This window comes from Tiliqua scincoides, chromosome 2, assembly GCF_035046505.1.
Source record: "Tiliqua scincoides isolate rTilSci1 chromosome 2, rTilSci1.hap2, whole genome shotgun sequence".
Taxonomy (NCBI): Eukaryota; Metazoa; Chordata; class Lepidosauria; order Squamata; family Scincidae; genus Tiliqua; species Tiliqua scincoides.
In genome coordinates, this window is record NC_089822.1 from 126,484,515 (window position 1) to 126,507,864 (window position 23,350).

General features: G+C 45.6%; 1 protein-coding gene across 1 annotated transcript in view; it reads left to right on the top strand.

The window, feature by feature from the left end:
• LOC136641632 (nuclear receptor subfamily 1 group D member 1-like) overlaps positions 1-20,825 on the top strand; it is a 40,710-nt gene extending 19,885 nt beyond the window's left edge. Inside the window, exons 2-8 of the mRNA XM_066617598.1 lie at positions 7,070-7,360; positions 8,380-8,468; positions 11,113-11,257; positions 12,266-12,783; positions 14,970-15,155; positions 16,514-16,724; positions 17,824-20,825. Of these exons, the coding sequence (XP_066473695.1) occupies positions 7,070-7,360; positions 8,380-8,468; positions 11,113-11,257; positions 12,266-12,783; positions 14,970-15,155; positions 16,514-16,724; positions 17,824-18,020 (1,637 nt within the window). The 3' untranslated portion in view covers positions 18,021-20,825. The remainder of the gene's footprint in view (positions 1-7,069; positions 7,361-8,379; positions 8,469-11,112; positions 11,258-12,265; positions 12,784-14,969; positions 15,156-16,513; positions 16,725-17,823) is intronic.
• The last annotated feature ends 2,525 nt before the right edge of the window (positions 20,826-23,350 follow it).

Consider the following 23,350-nt stretch of genomic DNA (forward strand, 5'->3'; position numbering starts at 1 on the left):
CAACAAACATAAAATATGTCAGGCTAAGGGTGGCGTTAATGCAATTTATGTAGCGGGGGAGAATAACTGTCCTTCACTCCAGCACAGTGCCTCTAACCAGTATGGGGCACACTTTTTATTTATTTAGGGCACAATCCTAACCCCTTATGTCAGTGCTTTCCAGCATTGGCATAGTGGTGCCAATGGGACATGTGCTGCATCCTTTGAGGCCTCCTCAAAGTAAGGTAATGTTTGTTCCCTTACCTCAGAGCTGCATTGCCCTTATGTCAGTGCTGGAAAGCACTGACATAAGGGGTTAGGACTGCACCCTTACTTAATTAACTAAGGCCCAAATCCTAACCCACTTTCCAGCACTGGCATAGCGGTGCCAATGGGACATGTGCTACATCCTGCAGTTGGGTGGCACTCATGGAGACCTCCTCAAAGAAAGGGAATGCTTGTTCCCTTATCTCAGAGCTGCATTGCCCTTATGTTGGTACTGGAAAGTGGGTTAGGATTGCGCCCTAAGGCTGCAATCCTAAAGACTGCACCTAAGGCTGCAATCCTAGACTGTGCCTAAGGGCTGCAATCCTAGGACTGTGCCCTAAGGATTGCACCCCAATACTTTTATAAACCACTGCCCTAGAGAGAGGGGAGTGGGATTGCATGAGCAGACCCCAGCTCCACCCTGATGTCCATGAGTTTAGAGAATGGGCTCCAAGCACATACAACTAGAGGCATGTAGGGCCTGTACACACAGAGGATTCCTAGTCTTTCATGAAAGACCGAGTGTAATTCGACAGTGCAAATAATACTTTTATAAAGCGATCTCTGAGTATGCAAAGCACTTCTCATGTGTTACCTTGATATTGTCCTTACAAAGACCCTGTAAGGTAAGTAGCATTATCTCCATATTGCAGCTGAGGAATGGGGGATGACTTGCCTAAGGCTACCTAATGAGAATTCATAGAATAGTGGAGGTGACATTCCAATGGCAGAGAGCCCATTCTCACCTGATGCTGAACGTGTGCAGATCAAGGATGGTGCAGTCCTCCTGTCCTGCATGTGTTTTTTTTGCACATGGATGGACTGTAGGGCTGGTATTGTCAAGGAACATTTCTCAGAAGGGAGAGGATTGACTGGAATTCTGGCAAGGCACATTCACCCTGGCTTTCTGCCACTTCATGAGCATGAACAGAGTGCCTCTCTTTTGCTGAGAAACTGCAAGCAGTGCTTTGCATCCATCTTATGCTGGGTGAGAGGATATGATGTGATTTTTTCCCCCTGTAATCAGCCTGAAACCTCAGAGCCCAATCCTGTGCGTGTCTACTCAGAAGTAAGCCACATTATAGTCAATGGCGATTACTCCCAGGTAGATGTGATCAGGATTGCAGCCTCAGATGCCTTCCTTTTTCATTCTAGGCTTTCTGGAAGCCTTAGAGCCCAATCCTATGCATGTGTACTTGGAAGTAAGCCCCATTACAATCAATGGGGCTTACTCCCAGGTAAGCGTAGATAGAATGGCAGCCTCAGCTCCCTAGCCCCACACATGTGGTGGTTGTTACGTGAACAGACGGTACACTCTGCGCATGCTCAGAGACTGCCTTTTTATCTGCTTTACGGGTCCCTCATTGAGCGGGGGCGGTGATTCTTCGCCATAGGCTGCCCTGCAAACAGGGCTGAGAGTCGACCCGCGCCCTCGCAGCCTTCCCGGGCTCCCTGCGGTTCGCGTGCAAGAGCCGCCGCCTGCAGTCGGCGTTCTGATCCGTGCCGCGCGGGCCATGTGAGCAGCGAGTCAGGTGTCTCCCCAGCCCGCCTTGGCTGCGCTCCAGCACGTTGCTCGCTCCTGACACTCGCTCCGCAGCAGCCAGGGGCTGACACGTGAGGCGCTGACCCGATTGGAGGCTCCGCTCCGCAGGGGAGGCGAAGCGGCGCTGGGAACCGGAGCTCTCTCCCTCCGCTCCTCCAGCTCTTGGCAGGCGGGCGCTAAAAATAACAGAGCTTGTGCTTCTTGGCACAGATTCCCTGCCAGCAGTGGGGCGATTCTGGGCAATCCCCACAGTGTGAAGAGTGGCTCAGTTTCCTTGGCTGGATGTGGGGCAAGGAAGGGGGCCGGGGTTCTTTAGGAAGAGGGTGGGAGCAAATCACACAATCCTGTCCCCACTTACCTGGGAGTAAGTCTCATTGACTATAATGGGGCTTGCTTCTGAGTAGGCATGCATAGGTTTGGGCTCAAAGTCATGTACATGGGCATTTAAGAAACTGCAGGAGTGGCACAACCTCCTGATGTGCAACCTCTGATTTTAGAAATGGGCTATGTCAGAATGCCAGGTGCAAGGGAGGGCACCAGGATGCGGGTATCTTGTTGTCTTGTGTGCTCCCTGGGGCATCTGGTGGGCCGTTGTGAGATACAGGAAGCTGGACTAGATGGGCCTATGGCCTGATCTTGGGCCTATGGGGCTGTTCTTATGGCACTGCTGGCTGAGAAGGAGCTTTTTATTTTGATGGTATTTTTGAAAACTGTTGTTTTATATTGGGTGAATACAACTTATTTACTGATTATTTACCTTGACCCTGCCCTACTGTTCAGTTTTTTGGAGGGAGGTGGGGGTGCATTGGAAAGAAGCACCCTTGTTTTGCTTCATTCTTCAGGAGCAGATAACCTGACTCCTCCCACCGTGTCATTTCCATTGTTTTGCCACCCAGCACACCTGGATGCAGTACAGGCACTTCACTAATATATGGCATCATTTAAAAGAAAGCTTTTGGAAGCCTGATGAATGATTATATGCTCAGGTAGTGGATTATCCAGTGTCTGCTGCATACAGGTCCCCCAAATAGCTCCTTTTGCAGTGGTGTTTTTGAAAACATCAGGTCAGTGGCCTGGCTATAGAGGAGCAATAAGTTAATGTGGGAAGTCTTGCACTCCCACTGTATCTTGATTCAAGTGCCACCAGTTGTTTTCTTTTGTGGATGTTACTGACCAGCTGGGCACTTCCTGCCTCCCCAACCTGGAAGCCACTGCAAGCATTCAGAAGAAGAAATGGAAGATTAAATGAGGCTCACATTTCCAGATCTCAACTTGTAGATATGAATCTAGCCATTGGGCGAGTTGGCCCAATATTGCTTTCCCTGACTGGCAGCAGCACCAGGTGCCAACAGGAGCTTCTTTCAATAGGGAAAGGGAAGTCATGGGAGTAGGGGATCTGGATTGGAACAGTAGTGGAAGTGTTAAAGCCCCTCTCCCATGTTGCAGTACTGATGACACAAGTATGCACTGTGGCTGCTATTTAAGTTTGAAAAAAAAGCAAGCTCACAAGGCCAAACTATGCAGTTAATGTGACATTTAGTTTGATCCTCAGGCAGAGTCCTTTTCCAACCCTGCTGGCTGAAATCTTTCTAACTGGGTATGTTGGGGACTGAACTTGAGATCTTTGCATGTGCTTTCACATTCTCCAGATGTCTCACTACATCTCTGTACAGGGGAGACCCTTGCTTTCGCAGCCGAGACCTGGAAATGCAAAGAGAGAAAACTCAAGTCAGTTGTACTTCTTGCAGCTTCTTTTGAATGTCAAAGTGGCCTTTGAGTTTTTTTTTTTGGGGGGGGGGGGAATGGAAGAAAGGATAGTAGCTTGATTGATCAACAGTACTGACATTGAAATCAAGGGCACACAGTCTGACACATCAAGTCTATGTGGGCTCAGGTACACCCAGTTCCCTACCTTTTCTTTTGAATGACTTGCTGAGGACAGGAGGTGATGAATCAAGTTGAATCTACCTCCTGTTTGTAATACGTTTTGAGAGATGTGGACAATTACTTCCTCAGCTTGGGGAGGCTGACAGGTATAAGTTTGAGATCCTTATGGTCCCTAGACCAAGACCAAGGATCAAATGGGGTTCTAGAGCAGGCAAAAGAATAATGCCCAGAATGCCCCTGAAGCCTGATGTCCCACTGAGCTAAAGGCTTTTAGTGTTGCTGGATAATCTTTTCCCAGGTCCAAAATTGTTTTTAAAACTGGCAGAGCTTGCAGCTTGAACAAGCTGTTGTTGCCCTTATAAGCATCACAATGCCCATGACCAAAAAAAAAAAAAAAAAAAAGAGAAGAGAGAGAGGCTGTTATTTTTGGCACATGTTTTTGAAGCCAGGGGTTTTTGCAGGACAGAACTGAGTGACGATGATTGGTCCTTGTGGCAAATTAAACTCATTCTGTCACCAAAAGACGAAGAGAACAAGAGTGCAGAGACGTTTGCTTGGAAAGTACATCTCCATTCCAGATGTAGGTCGCATGCGAGTGTGTGTACTGTGCAAGTTCAGGCACACAAGGCAAGGACAGGAATGGGGCAGGGGAGATGGTGCAGTTCCTGTTAGCTTCTGTGTGGTCTGCTTCACAAAAGTGTTTGCACAGTTGAGCAAACCCCTGCTTTGGGGAGAAATATTGAAATAGCAAAGTAGAAAGTTACAATGAATGGGTATCAGAAAAGGTGAAAAGAGTTTGGAACATAAATTCTGCCTGACACTGAGTCAGACCATTGACTGCCTAGGGCTCAGTCCTATCCAACTTTCCAGTGCTGGTGCAGCCACAACACAGCCCCCAAAGTAAGGGACCAAATGTGCCTTACCTTTAGGAGGCCTCAATGACTGCCTTCCCACCACAGGATATAGCACACGCCCCACTGCGACAGCAGCATTGGCACTGGAAAGTTGGGTAGGATTGGACCCTAACTCAGTAATGTTTATGGTGATGGTTCTCCGTGGTTTCAGGGCACATGCTACAGATCCTTAGAGTGATGGTAATAGGAGAACTGTCTAGTGGGGGTCTTCAGAATATCCCTTTCAAACCATCCTTGGTGAATCCCACCCTGAAAAGGGTTTGTCTATAAATCTGGCAATGTGACAGCATACATTCAGTCATATTGGAACATTAGCATTACTGATTCATGCACATTTTACCTTGTTCATCAAGGTGGTCACAGAGAGAATAGCTGTGTGCTTGAGGCTGCAATCCTAGCCACACTTTCCTGGGAGTAAGCCCCATTGACTGTAATGGGACTTACTTCAGAGTAGACAAGCATAGGATTGTGCTCCAAGTTTCATGCTCAAGTACACATGCATTACAGAATTCATAATTAACTTATGGACTGTGCTGCCAGAATATGTGGTGCTGGGCATTAGCCTTCCTGACTTTAAAAAGGGAACAAGACAAATTCATGGAACACAAATCTAACCAGTGGCTTTTTGGTCATGATGGCGAGGGAGCAAGGACAGGAGACTGTTGTTACCTTAATGTCCTGCTTGTGAACTTCCCAAGAGCTTCTATTTGGCCCCTGTGGGAAACAGGAAAGATGCTCATAGATGAGCATTTGGTCTGATTCAGCAGGGCTCTTATGAGGAAATGGAAGGACCTCCTCACTTACAGGCTGCCATTGTCTGCAGATGGTGGGGCAGGAGGCAGCAAGAGACCCTATCTACATAAGTGCAGATTCTCAATAGAAGCCTTGCATGACAAGGTTCTTTGTTGGCTTGCTTTTTTGGCTTCAGCTGCTGCACACAGCCTGAATCACCTCCTGACAGTCCCCTGGCTCTGAGTAAGTGCCACTGTGGGCCTCTGGTAGGACAAGGCGGTAAAGACTGTTAAGGGGCAGTTAATGGAGTGAGTTTTCTGAATGTCCCCTTTGGGGGGCCTGCTCTGGGCAAGTGAGCCAAAGGAATCTGGGACTTGACATTTGCAGTGGCCTCTTGTGGGGTCTTGGCGCTGTCTCTGCCTGCTGGAATGGCTTTCAGATGGCCGCCTGGGTTTTATGCCTGTGTATCTGTGCCATCCGTTTGCCCTAGTTTTGCACAGCACGTGTCTCTTGGACCACATTCCTGCTGTTTCCCTGGCTTTGTAGTTTTGGAACCACAAGGAGGCTGCATACATTCAGTTGGTCAGCAGCTTCACATCTTCAGACACAGCTGCTAGCCATACCGCTATGGATCAGTGCTGTGACTAAAGGGAAGTTTTGTGGGGAGATTTTTCAGTGGCACTGAACTCATTCAAGGCCACCTTCCTCATTTCTTCCTCTCTTCTGCCCTGCATATGCAGGATTTGGCAGGTCAGACCATTGACACAAATATTTATGAGACTGTCAGGAAAAGGGAGAGCAAGGACAGGATGTGGAAATGTGATTTTAAATCACACAAAGATTTGGGACAAAAGACTGCACTTTAGCTCCATTAAAATCAATTGGGTGTTTTTCTATTGCTTTCATTGTGGTGAAGTTCACCTTGTAAGAGAAGTTCAGCATGGGAACATGCTGTCTAGAGAGATGGAAGAATTACCTTCTGTGGAGATTTGCAAGGAAAAGTTGGACTGGTTGGCAGCACGGGATTGGACTAAATCAGCAGTCTTCACACTTTTCAGGACTAGGGGCCATCAGCAATCTGCGGCAGGAGATGTGTTGATGGGGCAGATAGCTGCAATATATCCCATTTTTTTCTGGGTGTGAGTGCTCTGCAGAAGCCTCCAGTGACCTATATCTATTTGAATCAATGGTGCCCCTGGCTTATGTAGGACAGGAGTTATGTAGGAACTCTGTGAAGTTGCAACATGGGTTGCACAAACCAGGCCTGCTTTTGCTTCTTATCTGGCCCTGGGCAATGGTGACACTAGATGATACCCAAAGCATTTTCTGCTGGATTGTACTTGGTGGGCCACAATACAGGCCTGACCGAGTGGAACAATCCACTTAGCTATTCTGAGGGAGGGATTCTGCAGTGTCTATCTCGACTTCCTTGTGGGAGTCATCTTCAGTTGTTGCTCTCTAACCACATTTGTTCAGTGCAACTGCTCTCTGCTTCTGCTGCTGTAGAGTGTGTGCATCAGTCCTGCATCTGGGCAGGGGTTGGACTAGGTGGCATTCTGATTGCAGTCTGTGCAGCATTCTGATTCTGGCTTGCTGCTTTGTTTTCCGATTACAGAATGCTCCTTAGAGGACCTCATTGTTCCAACCCAGGTGTGGTGATGTTTTTAAAGTATTATTTGAATTGCCTCTCTCGTGCATTATGCTTTTCCAGGGCTGACCTCCCCCCCATTTCTTTTCATCCTCCCAGGTGGCGTGATCTTGTATGTGGGTTCAACAGCTGGCTCTAGCCCCACCCCAGGCAGCCCACCCAGTGGATATCTGGTGCCTTCACCCCAGCACTCTCTGCCCTCCTCATTGGAAGAACTGACCCTCACGGAGATTGGGGCCATCAAGCCACAAGGAGCCAGCTCTCCTTCTTCACCCAAGGTTGCTTTCCAGTTCCCTGAGGGAATTCGCTATCCCAGCAAGGGCCAGTCACCCCCAGCACCAAGTAGGGTGTCTGCTGCCAAACCCAATGGAGCCACCAGCACCTTCACCAGTAAGTGACATGTGATCTGCCACTCTCTCTGTTTAACAAAGGGGGAGAGGAATGGAGGCAAAAGCAGGCCAATGGCAAAGTAAAAGGCAGAGGGTCCCATTTTCTGCATTAAAAGCAAGAATAGTGGGAAACTTGGGCTCCAGCGTGAGAGAGGGTTTGGGCACTGAAAGTTAGTTTAGCTTAGATTGTGAATCAACCTGAGCCAGGAACTCAGATTTTTTCTCAACCATGAACTTTTTCAGTTGCCCTAGGCAAGTCATACTTTCTTAAGCCTCAGTCCCCACATTCTGCTATAATGGGATAATAAGTATGACCTATATGATGGGGTTGTGGATTACAAAATAAGGTATGCAAAGCACTCTGAGCCCTCTCCAGATTTTACAGAAGTGCTAAATATTCTTATTTCCTCAGGCAGACCCAAGAGACTCCTGCATGCTCCCTTAACTAATCGACCAAAAATTGCCCATTGCTCAACACCCTGGCTGAGCTTCAAACAGAGCAAGGCCAGGGGGCCACTCCTTATTAATCCGGTTATTGTTGAATCTGCCTTGTTAAGTGGAACGTGAAAACCCACCCTGTCCCAATTGGTTGGGGCTGATGACAAGATTTCCTTTAATTTACAATATCTTGGAGTATTCATGACTCCATTTTAAAGATGGGAGAAAATGAGAATGGTTTGCCCCCAAGGTATCTCTAGAGTTTTTTGGTGTGCTGGGATAGGAACACCCCAGCACAGTCTGTTCTAGTGGCTGTCTGCTGGTATTCCTTTGCATCTTTTTAGATTGTGAGCCCTTTTGGGACAGGGAGCCATTTGGTTGTTTGATTTTTCTCTGTGAACCGCTTTGTGAACTTTTAGTTGAAAAGCGGTATATAAATACTGTTAATAATAATAATAATAATAATAATAATAACTTCAGTTTCCAAGAGTGGTTGCTCTAAAAGTGATGCTGGGAGGGGGAACTGAAGGTGGGCACAGGGCCTGATGGAGAGCTAACCACAACTTGTGTCTCTCCCAACAGAGGCAGGTGGTATGGTGCTGCTCTGCAAAGTTTGTGGTGACATCGCCTCAGGTTTTCACTATGGTGTCCATGCTTGCGAAGGATGTAAGGTAAGGTAGAGCCAGAGATAAGTAGTAGTGGGAAGAATGGGTTTGTGTATACACATACAGTTGTTTTTACATGCTTTTGTTGGTTCTTTATACCTTACTGAGCAAGTAGCTCCAAACCCTTTTATATATTTAGATGTATCTCTGTAGTCACTTTTTAATAAAATAAATAAGATAGACACTCAGAATCTCAGGACACTGAATTCAGCACCCAATAGATTCAGCACTCAGAATACATTACATGCATTGACTCTTGACTCTTGAGCATGACTCTAGTCTACATAATGGATCTTCTCCAGAGTGAATTCTGCATTCACTGACTCAGTGGTGTACCTTGGGGAGGGCAATGGAGGCAAATGCCCCAGGTGCCAGGTTTGAGGGGTGGTGCCACAACCCACTCCCCCCACCACCACTGGTTTTGTCGCACAGTCCGGAACCATGCTAATAGTGGCTGCACTTCTGCAGCAGATCTGAGGGCTGCCCTCCTTTCTTTAAAGGGGAGGAGAAGAGGGTGGCTCTCAGATCAGCCAGGAACTGTACTGATAATGGCTGTGAGAAAACAGCCACTGTCGGCATGGTTCCAGACCACGTCTCCTTCCCCCCCCCTTTTTTAAAGGGGAAAAAGGAAGAGGTGGCATGGAAGTAATTGTGGTGACACGATGACGTCACTGCAATTACTTCTGGGTCAGGAGAGCAGTAGGCAGGGGGTGGCCCCTGCCACGAAAAGCACCAGATTGGTGCTGCACTGACTAGGTTATTTCTAAAATGCCTCGCAAGAGTAATTTAGATTCTCCCCTACTCTTCTCCCTATTTGCATTCAGCACTGGAACGTTATACTGTACTCTTTAGCAAAATAGAGGGTTAGGAGTAAAAATGGATAGGAAAGAATAAAGGGGTGATGGGCAGCTGAATCCTGAGCTGCCAAGTGCACAGGGCTCCAGTTATGCCAAAATGGCTACTGCAGGATCCTGAGTATACCAGGCAGCCATTGGTGGCTCCTCGGGCGAAGGGGACTTTTGTCCCCTTCCCCCAGGTAAGGGAAGTAGCCCTGTAATGGTGCTACTTGATTCCGCGGTAGCTCTTTAGCTGGAGCAGAATCAGTCCCATGTCTGGTTACATGGCCTGACGTGGGGTTCTGAATCTGGCAGAGCTGAGCTGCAGCCACCCCCCTCCAGTTCCACTCCCTCCCTTGCCACACCTTCCCCCACCATCCACCCACCCCAGAACACCTCCCCCCTGCCTCCCCCCTGCCCCATCCTACCTCTCTTTCGCCAGGTGCTTTGCACAGAGTGCTGGGCGACAGACCATAGGCCCAGTGCCAGAGCTGGCCCAGCAGGGGTTCATGCTGGGCTAGCTCCAGTGCTGGGCCCACAGTAAGGCTCATAAATGTGCCTTTCAGCATGTTTGAGACAGTGCACGCTGGTGGTGAGCTGGCGCGCGTGGGACTGAATTGGGCTCTTAGTTCTTCTTCCAAATCTATTTGGTCCCTCCTGCACTGCCTTCTATCCAAACTGGCCTCTTGGACTGTGGGGGAGACCTAACTAGGGAATTTCCTAGAATTAACAATATCTCCAACCAGCACTTAGAAAGAGACATGTGCAAAGACTTTGAATCTAGGAGCATTTCCAGTTCTGAATTAATCAGCCATCATATTTTTCTCTATTTTTATTCTGCTGCTTTTAATTACACTGAATATTTGATGCCCCTCATTGTTTTCTATTATTTTTGTGTTTTTAAAATTTTTTGTAAGTCACTTGCTGGTGACAATGTCAAGAAAGGCAGGATACAAATATATAAAATGAATAATAAATACCTGTACTGCCAAAGGAGTGTTAAAAGTTAGAGAGAGAGAGAGAGAGAGAGAGAGAGAGAGAGAGAGAGAGAGAGAGAGAGCGCCAATTCCCAACACTCTAAGATCAAGACACAAAATCCTGGGTGTGGCTTTATCCTACTGTAGCAGTGTCTCTGCCTGCATAATGTCTTTGTTTTTCCCTATGCAAGCAAATGATTTCTGTTTATTGCTAGTTGGGAAAGTTAAGTGCTGCATTTGTAATGATGCTTGTGTGAAGATAAAAGCTGGACTGGGTGGCCTGGCCCCCACAGCCAGGGATTCTGGGGCAGGGGAGTGCAGTGTGCAGAGACACTGCATATCCCCCCACACTCTCCAAGGGTCCTTGCCCTATACAGACCCCCTCCTTCTATCCAGTGATGGCCTTGTTGCTCATACTTAGGACTGCAGTGTTTAGATTAAATTAGATTAATTGCTAGATCAATTAGTTATATTAAATTGATATTTAAACCTTATTATCAATTGAATTTAGTAATCCACATCTCTAGATGCTTTAGGAGAGGATCAGACTGCAACTCGGAGTACAATCTGAGCCAGAGCTTCAGAGCCCTTTGAATGGCAGGAGTCAGCCAAAAAACATCTGGAACATATAGGGATCTGAGCATATGCAGAGTGCAAGCACTATCACTACTAAGCAACCAGAGTATGGGTGCCATACATATAAAATTAGAAAACAGAACTTCTAGGCTTTACAGTAGGCTTAAGCCCCGTCACCTCTTGTGATAAAAATTAACTCCGCTGAAATAGCCACCTTAGTTCCTGTGCACTGACCATCCCTTCTCTGATTCCACCAATCAGGGTTTTTTCCGCCGGAGCATACAGCAGAACATCAACTACAAGATGTGTGTGAAGAATGAAAACTGCATGATCATGCGAATGAATCGCAACCGTTGCCAGCATTGCCGCTTCAAGAAGTGCCTGGCGGTGGGCATGTCAAGAGATGGTGAGCATCTGGGCAGGGCCAGAACCTATTTAAGGTAGACAGGAGACTCTGGGGAAGCCATTATAGATCCCAATCTAGAGCTATAAATGTATCTTGTATCCAAACTGGTGGTTTTTCTTTCAAGTGCATTCAAATGAACTGAGCAACAGCAAAAAACGTAGAAGTGCAGTGTATCTTTCCTTAAAAAGACTGCAGACAGAGCAGTTGCCTTTATTACCTGTGCTGTAAAAGGCACTCTCTAAGGGAATGGCAACCCTGGTGCCATTCCCTAAAATCGCTGGTTAATGAGGGGGAGGGCCAGAGGAGAGAGAAGGCAATTGCCCAAGTAGGCTGTATCATCAGTGTTCCCAGTGGTGCAAAGCTGAAGCCACCCCCAAAGGCAGAAACATTTGGCTAGCTGCTGCTGCTTTCTCACAGGGCACGGAGTCAGCAAATCCCTGGTTGATAAATGGAGCCCTGGGTTGATTTATGTTTCTGAGCCTGGAGTTTTAGAGCAACAAAGGATGTGGGAGGAGCCACTCATGCCCAGCGAGCAGACAGTATCCTTTGATTAATGGCCGCAACTTTTCTCCTGAGCACATGATGGATGTACCCAGAAGCCAGTTGCTAATTTTGGCTTTGCAGAGGCTCCTTGGATGAAGCGGGTTTGGATATGACCCTCATCACTTTTTGGAAGGCAGAATTGTGCCAAAAATAAAAAAACTGCCATCAGACCCCCAGTTGCTTAACAATCAGCATTGCACTCTGTGTGTGTGTGTGTGTGTGTGTGTGTGAGAGAGAGAGAGCGCGAGCGAGCGAGCGAGAGCGAGCTGCCTACCAGCAGGTTTTCAATATACAGGGCTGTCAGCTTCAATTCAAGGGAAAATTTTGATTCAACTTCTCCGGATTCAACTTCTCCAGAAACATCATTGGTTGTGAGAAAAGTTGTGCTTGCTGAAGTCCTTTGTTGCAACTTGTCTGCTGGTTATTTCATAGAGACTGATGGTGTTCCTTTCCTTCCTTTGACAGCTGTGCGCTTTGGGCGCATTCCTAAGCGGGAGAAGCAGCGGCTGCTTGATGAGATGCAGAGCTACATGAACAGCTTGAATGAAGCCCCGATGGACGTTGTCATGAGCCCTGAGTCAGATGCCCCACCTAGCCCAACTGCCCAGGAAGAGGAGGCTATCAGTGCCATCTCAAAGGCCTACCATGACATCTTTGTGAGTGGGCAAGACCACCTCACTAAGCACAATGGACCCTCCAGGAGCGAGGCCTGCTCCTTGACCAACTACAACGAACAGGAGGTGAACAATTCCTACAGCTACGGGCAGTATGAGTCAGCCACCCTGCGCCTGTCCAACTATGGTTCTCAGGAGCCACCCAGTTACATGGACAACAGTCCCCGGTGCTTTGGCAATGACATCTTCCAAGCCCAGCAGGCTGGCTATCTGCACAACGCTGGCCGTTACCCAGCCTTTGAATATGGCTATCCTGAGGCAAATCCCCAGAGGGGCTGTCCCTGGCGTGGGACCACCAGCAGAGGCATTGTAAGTACCTCATGATGACACCGGAGGCATCTCTTGCTACAGGATGTTGTGACAGGCATCACTATGTATATGTAAAAAGATTAGATGTATTAATGGCTACAAGCCATGCTTGCTAGAGATGGGACCTCCATGTCCAGAAGCTTTCCTTCAGGTGCATGGCTGCCTCCATCTTGCTCTAATGGAGCTGCCTGGGGTGTTCTGTTATTTCCAGATGTGACAGATAGCAGTTTGGACATGGGGCTCTGAGGGGACATCATGCAATGTCCAGGGTCTTCAGCAGGTCTTATTTTAGAAATTGGGTACTGACTGAAGAGTGCAGTTGAGAAGGGCTGCAAATCATACCAAGGTCTTTCCTTGGTAATTCTGCAGCAAGATCTCCTACAGAAAAATCTCATTTCCAAAGCCTGGAGTGCCCTCTGTGGCAAACTGGTGGAACCGCAGGGGTAATAAGCAACAGAACTGTATTTATTTTGTTTGTTCATTTATTGTACTTACTGTACTTAAAACTGTGAACCATTCCCGGAACCCACAGGACAAATAATGTAGCAAATATATTTTAGGAATACTTAAATTGAGACCATGAACATTATGGATGGAGCATTTAGAATTGCCCTTCCACTTTCCAGGGAACACTACTACAAAATTACAGTTTGCTCCTTCAGATTAGGTACATTTATTGCACAACAAATTGATTGTGGGTATACTCCAGTTTAATGTCATGGCTTCCCCCAAAGAATCTTGGGAATTGTTGTTCATGAGGGTACTGAGACTTCTGTTAAAACTTCTTAGGGCCCAATCCTATCCAACTTTCTTGTGCCAAGGCAGCTGCAATACTGCACTGAGGTAAGGGAACAAATATTCCCTTACCTGGAGGAAGCCTCTGGGACTGCTCCCCACTGCAGGATGCAGTGCATGCCCCATTGGCATGGATGCATCAGTGCTGGAAAGTTGGATAGGATTGGGCCCTTAGTGCCTACCTCCTAGAGTTCAGTTGCCTGGGGAAAAGGAATTGTTAAACTAGACTGCAGTATAGATAGGGTACTAATTTATCTAACTGAAATAATAAGAAATTAATAAGGGCTAATGTCAATCTGAAATCATGGCATGATTGATCATCCAGAGGAACTTTGTGAGTCACTGTCCCCTTCCTATATTCAGGACAGGTTTTAATTTGAACCAGTTCTGGAACATCATTAAAATTCCAGACCTTCAACCCTGGAGCATGAGAACCAATTATAAAGAGTGTCCCTGCCCATAAACAGTCTTTCACATGCTGCTTTGTAATTGCAAATTGTTCCCATAAACTGGGATTAAGGTGTCCTGTACAAGAGGTATGTCTTCTGGGCACCTGAATTCTGGCAGGTTTTTAAAAGAAATTGCCTACTTGATTTAGGACAATTTAATTTTATGATAAGAACTAAAATGCTTCCTGTTCCCCATGTCTGATTTCTTAGGCATTGTTTGCTTTGAAATCCAGTCCTGAGGAAAGGAAGCAGGGTGGATGGGTGGATAGATGGAGGTATTGAATCCTTTTCCCTGGCCAAAGCCCCCTTTCAAAGCCCCTTTTCTCCCAGTGTGACCTCATGACTGGAAGGAAAACAGCTAAGATAAGCAGTTTTGTGTGTACAAGGATAGGAGGATTGGCTGTCCTCTCTTTATATTCTCTTTATATAAGAACAGCCCCACTGGATCAGGCCATAGGCCCATCTAGTCCAGCTTCCTGTATCTCACAGCAGCCCACCAAATGCCCCAGGGAGCACACCAGATAACAAGAGACCTCATCCTGGTGCCCTCCCTTGCATCTGGCATTCTGACATAGCCCATTTCTAAAATCAGGAGGTTGCGCATACACATCATGGCTTGTAACCCATAATGGATTTTTCCTCCAGAAACTTGTCCAATCCCCTTTTAAACTTGACTATGTCAAGTTGCAACATTAAAATTATGTCAATTTTAATTGCAGTTGATTTTGCTATGCATTTGGATTCTACAAGTTGTTTTCTGAGCCTAATTTTGTTGTAGAAAGTGGTGGGGATTATATAAAATAGAGTGGGAATACATTTCAGAAATAAATAACACAAATATGTGGCATGGCTTGTTTCTTAACAGTCCCTCCTTTTTTGCAAGAGGTTCTGATTTGACTGAGCTGGCTTTCCTTTCATTGTTGATATGCTTGTTGCCCACAGGCCTGCCCTCTGAACGCCACTCCATACTGCAGCAATGGCAAGAGCAGTCAGCAAGTGTGGGAAGAGTTTTCACAGTGCTTCACGCCAGCTGTTAAGGAGGTGGTGGAGTTTGCTAAGAGCATCCCAGGTTTCCAGTCGCTCTGTCAGCAGGACCAAGTAATGCTACTCAAAGCAGGCACTTTCCAGGTCAGTCACTAACTGCATATTTCTTGTGGTGATGTGGCTGGATGCATTCTGCACCCAGACAGTCCAAACCCCGTGTAAACAGAATCACAGAATCTTAGTGACAAGAATGGACTGAGCAAAGATATGGTCTTTGCAGATATGCTTTCCTTCTCAATTACAAGCACTAGAGCAGGGGTGTTCACACTTTTTTGGCTCGAGAGCTACTTTGAAACCCAGCAAGGCCCGGAGATCTACCAGAGTTTTTTTTACAATGTTCGCGCCATCATAACATATAACATTTATGTGTACAATGTATGTTGGTGTACCTTGAGCCCCACTGAGTATAACAGGACTTACTCCTGAGTAGACATGCCTAGGATTAGGCTGTGAGGCTGCAATCCTAGCCACACTTACCTGGGAGTAAGCCTCATTGAGTACAATGGGCCTTACTCCCGGCGTTTCCTCCCAGAGGCACCTGAAGGGGGGGGGGTCGGCACTCCGCGATCTACTCATTTTGCCTCGCGATCTACCGGTAGATCGCGATCCACCTATTGAGCACCCCTGCACTAGAGCATTGCTTTTCTTCTTTGAAATGAAAATTTCCATCACAAAGAGAAGTAGCCCTGTTGGTATGGTTTTAGGGGAGGTGTGTTAAGCAGCCAGAGGTGTGCTAAGCTATCACACACAAGACAGCTTAGGGTTAAAGAACCCTGTCATAACTTAGCAACATTCTCCCATGAAGGGTCAGCATATTGATATTTTTTACCTTCAATACCTATATAGCTGGAAGATGCTAAAAATGCAGCTTCTCCCATCATAGTACTATAGAGACAGAAAAACTTCTCTGTGCCATGCAGGTGTGCTTTTCAAGGTCTGGCACTGGCAGTCTTGCCCAGAAATGTAAAATTCAGGTGCTGCCTATTCAATGTAAGTGCCAGGTGGTGGTGGGTAGTGGAGGCATCTGCTGCTCATGCTAAGAACATAAGAACATACTATGGCCTGCTGGATCAGGCCATAGGCCCATCTAGTCCAGCTTCCTGTATCTCACAGTGGCCCACCAAATGCCCCAGGGAGCACACCAGATAACAAGAGACCTGCATCCTGGTGCCCTCCCTTGCATCTGACATAGCCTGTTTCTAAAATCAGGAGGTTGCACATGCACATCATGTCTTGTTCAATCTGTGTTTCCCCTTTTTAAAAGACACTCGTGATTTTCATGCATTTCTCACCTCTGGTAACAGGATATTTTAACAGGCAAGTCCAAAGCCTAGCTTTAGAAATATGTTTGTTACTAGCTATGCAGGACTTCTTAAGTAGCTGGAATATTTGACAAAGTTGACAATGTCTTACACCTCTCTTTTTTTCCTATCCCTTCTCAGGTGCTGATGGTGCGCTTCTCCTCCCTCTTCAGCCCCAAGGAGAAAGTGGTGACCTTCTTGAGTGGGGAGACATACTCGCTCTGCAGTCTACGTACCATGGGTATGGGCTCATTGCTGGATGCCATGTTTGAGTTCAGTGAGAAACTCAGCTCGCTGGGCTTGGATGCACAGGAAATGGCTCTCTTCATGGCTGTGGTTCTTGTCTCAGCAGGTAAGCATGTGCCGTATCATGGTAATATCATAGGGCTAGGGTTCTGGGTGGCGTTGCCACATCTTGTCCTGGACAGGAGCTTCTGTTAAGGGATGTCCCTGCAGTTGTGGGGTGGAAGAAGTCTATAGAACTCCTCCCTGTTTCAGAACGCTTAAAGTAACCATATTGAAAGTCTGACCTGTTCAATATGGAATCTGAGATCCCACACTGGCAAACAAGGGTAGAAATTAAACCTATATAGCTTACCTTGGAGTAAACCCCATTGAGTTCAATTATACTTTTAAATAGGCATGCATATGATTGGGCTGTAAAATTTCCAAAAGTCAATAGTGGGGCTTCAGTGTCTCTCTTTTCTCTGTTTTGGAGAATCAGAATAAATTATGAATAATAGAATTTTAAAAAAAAGTCATAGTTGCAGAAATTAGTTCTTTGTGCAGAATTCTAATCATGGTGGGGCAAAATTTTCACTTCTTTTTAAAGCACAGATTACAGATAAATGTTGAATTGTCTTTTGTATCTACACTGCAATTGTAAGGTGTGTCTATTTTCTATAGTATTTTTGAGCACAGTAAAGATAAGTGAGTTTGATATTGATGGTCAAGTAAATATTGCAACCAAAAGCATTCCAAAGACCTGTGTCACCTGCTTTGACACTTGCATGAACTTGGCGTTTTGGAAGTTTGGGGTGGTGTCATGACATACTCACATCTCCCCTGACTTTCCAGGCGCTTTAGTGCAACATTAATGTTTTTAATGCAACATTAAGCCTACCTCCAGACCACCTCGGTTTGGCAATCTTCATTCCTCTCCAGGCCTGGTCACTGGTGTTCTCACTGGTGAGTGGTGAGTTGTGTTCTCACTGGTGAGTGGTGAAAACATGGTCATCAGTGAGAGTTCGAGGTGGCTGGGCCCACAGCAGACTAAAGAATGGAGGCTCAGGTGATATGGTGTTATCCCTCTTGATGATGACACCTGGTGTGGCCTGCTGTCTCAAATTTTTTCCTAAAATATATTTCTGGGCAAATAGGCCTCCCGGAAAACTCTATTCTCCATGTCTTTCCTATTTCTGGCAATCTAACACCTTTGCTCTGGGCTTCAGATCGCTCTGGCATCTCTGATGTAGATGCAGTTGAGATCCTGCAAGAGACTTTAATACGAGCCTTGAGAACTCTGGTAACTAAGAAGCATCCAGATGACTCCACACTTTTCCCCAAGCTGCTCCTCCGTCTCCCTGATCTGAGGACCCTCAACAACCAACATTCAGAGAAGCTCCTTGCTTTCCGAATCAATCCTTAAGCCTGCTGAACCAGTCAGCCGCTGAAACCCTCAGAGTTTGGGGAAGAAGAATTGAGAATCAATCATCAAGCAAATCTAACTCACTGGACTATATTTTGCTCTTTGGAAGAAGATAATGAAAGAAGAGGAGCAGAAGGGATCCGGCAAGGGTGGAGAGCCCATCACTGCTGGGATCTGCTAGAACAGATCCCTCACCGGTGAGGAGATCAGGTACAGGAGGAAGGGCGCTTTTCCCGGCCCGCAATCTTTGCGGTGCTCTGTGGATTGAAGATCATTTATTTGCTAGTGGAGATCAAGCAAATGAACTGGACACGCGTTTTACCGTGTTTCTAAATGTGTGTGTGTGTTTTTATATATATATATGTGTGTGTGTGTGTGTGTATGTGTAGTCTCAAGGTTCTCTTATGTATATAAACACTGTAAATAATAAAAATTATTGGTAGCTCTCGGGAACAGGAAAACCCAAGATACCCTGATGAAATGACCATCACAACTTCAGCTCCTGTCCTTAAACTGCATGCTACCGTAGCTCCAAGTCTTAGGCTTTTGGGCCTCTATACCTTTGTTGCTGTCTCCCAGAAAAATGGGAAGCATATATGGGGCTAGGAGCTGCACAGTTCCATAAGATGTTCAATATATAGTATAGATTTTAGTGGGTAGAACTACTTAAGTTGGTCAGTTTCTAACTCCTCCTTCCCTTACAGCTGAGCAAATGGGGCCATAGTCCTCTTTGTCTTGTCTGATGTGGGTATCTGTGTCTTTGTAGTATATATTTTGTAAATGTCTCAAACAATAACAACAGGAAAAACACAAAGGAGCTTCCACTGGTTCATAGGTTAAGCTCGGTTCTCCAAGATGGCCATAGCATGCTCTGGAGGCCAGGGAATGGAGGAAGGCTGTGAAGAGCCCAAGGTCATTTGGTCAGTTTCACAAAAGGGCAGTACCAATGGGAGGAGCATGAGTGTGAGCATGAGTGCAGTTGGAAAATTCAAGGAAGTGGTGAAGAAAGTTCAGATTTGCTAAGACTTCTTCCATGCCAAGGGAAGTGGAGGAAGATATGCAAAAGTTATTCAGCTGTTGGGAAGCAAGGGCTAAGCAAACACTCCTAATACCATTCTGTCCAATCTTCTTGGTTCTTCCAGGTAATGGTGTTTGTTTTCTGAAGGTTTAACCTGTGTATAGTGCTCCTGCCCAGCACTTGAGCACCTGATCCTGCATGACCTCTCAGTCTTGCTCCTGTTCCAGGACAGAGCATAGAATCCCAGAATCCTTGCTGTCTGCAAGCTGCCTTTGTAAGACTCTACCCCACTTTTGTTCCAGATTTGCATATATAACCCCAGGCATCTGACTAATCACCCTTACCTAATAATTACTAGACTCTCTTCCCCAGAAGGGGATAGGATGGAACCTATTAGTGCTAGTTTCAGTAATCCCCCTTCCTTACCTATAAGGTTGTGTGTACTTGGCACTTTAAAAATAAAAAGCAATCCTTCTGTGCCAAGAAATGCCCAAATCTCTCACTTGAATAAGATATGCAAATGAAACATATTTTTATGTACAGTATTTGCTTATTCTGCACAATTTATCCAACTTCCACTAGCTGTGGAAGGGGGTGGTAGGGGAAATACAAGAAGTGATGCAGAGCATGGAAGCATTGCCCTTTGAGCTCTGGAAGTTTTGCTCAGCCCTCTTTTGAGTTTCTGAGGCCTAAACTACACATGATGGTGGCAGAACTACCTCTTTAAATGCAAGTTTGCTAAGTAAATCTCCGAGTGTGTTTGCATATAAACACATGTTGTGTGTAAGAGTGAAAGCACCAAGGCAAACTCTGATACAGACTAGGTCAAAACCACCTGGGAGCTGTGAAGAAAAAAATTGTGAGTGCTGCCTGCAACTCCTTTGTTCACTAAACTGCACCCCACCAGACTTTACACATGATTGGGGCACAATCACTTTTGATGAAGTAGCTCTGCCATTGTCATGTATGTTGGGTTTTGGATTCTGCTAAGCGAAGCCCAACATTTCCAAGAATATCTCCTTGTCTTGGCCATGAGGGCTAAAAACTTGATTTTCTCAAACAAAACAGAAAAAAAGGTAGCTGAGATTTTCAGAATGCTGAATTCTGTACTAGGTACCAAATTCCATACTTGGAACATGATGGAATTGCAAGCATGAATTACACACAGACTACAGTATGTAGATCGCAGAGATCCCAGTAATTCAGAAAACAAGTTTCTTCCAGTGGTTGTACACCCAGACCATGTAGATTTTTAAAAAGGAGCCAACCTTAAAAAAATTGTACGGGATGTGACCAAAAAGGGAGCTTGGACTCCCTCTTTTCCCCAGTAGTATCCCATAGCATCCCACCTTTGCTGAGAGTTGCCCTGCCCTGTTCTCTGCATTGATACATATCAAATCTTTACATCCCATTTACAGGAGCTCTCATGGCACGTTTTGATCACTCTCCTGTCTGCATGATATGGGGGATACTTGTGTGTTCTTTGCAGGGTGGGAGGGGCACTGTTGCTGCTGTTCAACACTGCTTTTAAATAAAAACCAAACATTGCACTTTTCTTAGGAATTTAGAAGAAAAAAGTATGTTATAGATATATAAAAGAGTTCCCTCCCTAAACTGGACTATATTTGCTGCAAAGGGAAAATAGAGAGGGTTCTATTTGTTGCTGCTGCTGCTGATGCTGGGAGTCCAAAAGACTTACAAAAGAGGCCGTCAAGGAAGAAACAGAGATAATTTATTTTTTGTTTATAATATTGAAGTGCAATAAATACATTTAAAGAGAAATAAAATACTTGCTTAACAGAGAAATGAGCATGTGTCGTTGTTGAAGCTGCATGGCATGAATGGCAGTGGGACATAGGTCAGCTGTGGAGAACCTGCTTTCACATGTTCAGAAGGTTGCAGGTTCAGTCCCAGACTGAAACCCTTGAGCGGTGGCTCTCACACATTTTGCACCGGCGCCCACTTCTTAGAATGAGAATCTTCCAGGACCCACTGGAAGTGATGTCATGACCAGAAGTGACATCATGAAGCAGGAAAATTTTTAACAATCCTAGCCTGCAATCCTACCCACACTTACCCAGGAGTACGTCCCATTTACTATCATTGTTAAAAGCATAAACAAAGTAGCTTGTTAAAAGTACAGATGTGTAACATTTCCCCAAATGCAGTCACGTACCATGGTAGCATCAAGTCTAATATATTAAAAATAAAATATTGAAATGATGGGGACCCACCTGAACTTGATTCGCTACCCACCTAATGGGTCCTGATTCACAGTTTGAGAAACACTGCCCAAGAGCACTGCTACCAGTGTTGACAAGAGTGGGCTAGATAGACTAAAGGGTTTGATTCAGCAGAAGGCTCAATCTCAGGTAGCAAGGCTGGGAAAGACCTCTCTGCTGCTGCCTAGATGACTGTGCACTAATGGTTCAGTACAGTATAAGGCCACTCCTTATATTCCTAACAGTCCCTGGATACTACCTTATGTCCAAATCTTTAGACATGCAGGGTTTAGCCCATTATTTGAAGGCAAGGACTCCTCAGGTGAAAAATGCAAGGAAGTCCTTGAAATACGATCTAGCCACAGGGGATTACATTGCAGTGCCAGCTGATCCATGGCTGTGACTGCATGAACAAAAGCCAACAATGTCGCATATTCATGTTGAGGTTATTCAGGAGGATTTGCCTGAGTTCTGTTACTATGCAGGTGTTCTTCATATCTTAACCCATTTTTGTCCAGCCCACAAGTATACACATTTGGTCCCTGTTGCGTATATGCAATGTTTAGCAGAAATGGCTTAATTTTCTCCTGCTCTTGTTCAGTAACCCAATGTGGTTATCCCAGAGTTTTCCTTTCTAGGGCTCCTGAAAAGAGATGGAACAGAACTGAGTTTGCTAGTACTTTTGCAAGTAAACAGCTTCATCCTCATTGTAACAGTTCTCTTGATGAGAAAATATATTCATTAAAATATATATACCCCACCTTCTGTTTTGAGAACACCCAAAGCAGCTCACAGTTATTAAAACTATTAAAACAATAGTTTTAAGTCCCCCAAAGGACTTAAAAGCACATTCATAGAAAAGACCTGTTTAAAAGTAAGAGAGGGGATTCTGGTGATTGTGTGGTGGGGAACCCTGTTGTCAGTGTCTCCCTTCCCCCAGATCTGCCCTATTCCAGGGCTAAAACAGGCGTTTATTGCTATCACTACAAAGACAAAAGCCAGACAGAAAGAAGGACCAAATTTGAAAGCTTCCTTCCCAGTTGCATGGGGAATCTACCAAATCTTATACTGTAGTATGTAACCAGTGGTCCAGGAGGACATTGACAAAGCTCTGAGTTCATATGACTACAGGCAGATGAACAGTTAAAACAAACAGCTTACTAAAATGGGGAGGAACAGAATACAAGCTGGAGAGAAAAAGAGCACACAGGCTTACAAAGTTCTTCCTTGGGAGTTGGTGTATACCCAGCTGTGAATCTTGATGAGCAATTACAGATAAACCCTTAAATCAAGATACAGTAGTTTCCACATCTATCTAACTTGCTGATGCTTAACTGTACTTACTTCAGGTATCCATTGTTGGATTCCTTTACACCTCTCCAGACGTAGGTGGAACTGGTCATACAGATATACTCTAAGGGAGCCAGGATAGAACAAACATAAACTTCCTTGGACTTAAGTGACCTTGGTTCAATGAGGTTACAATTTTAGCCAACTGGATGTTTATGACAACTTGGTCATTCCTACCTGCCTTCCAACTGGGTTGGAAAGACTGGCTCATGGCAGGTGGGCAGGCTAAGGTCTGTCCTTCTCTTGTCAGCTGAAGAAGATGAGCAATCTACAAAATGATGCACCTGCCTGGCTATGTGGTCTTCCTGCAATGGCAACAATATCAGAGGGAAGCAGATGGGGATAAACAAGGGTGCAAGGGGAGCTCTCTCATCACAGATGCAGATATGGTTTCATAGAGCTGTGGCTGCCATCTAAACAAGTATTTTTTTTTTTTTTTGCACTGAGGTAAGTTCTGAAATTTAACAGTTCTGAAAGTTTCCAATATGCTTTAGTTTTAAATGAATAAAACCTTGACTGTGGTGGTTGCCTATTGGCCAGTACCTGTGCATCACCAACACTCTTCCTTCTCACTTCTTCCAATCTCCAAAGCACTGAGTGAATTATTTTGGAGTAACATGAAGGCAGAACATATATGTGCATATATGCCACTTAAAAAAAAAAATACTGGTCCATTTGGTATGCAAGGTGAAGGATATGACTGAAGTCTTATACACTCTTTGCAATGGATTGTCATCAAT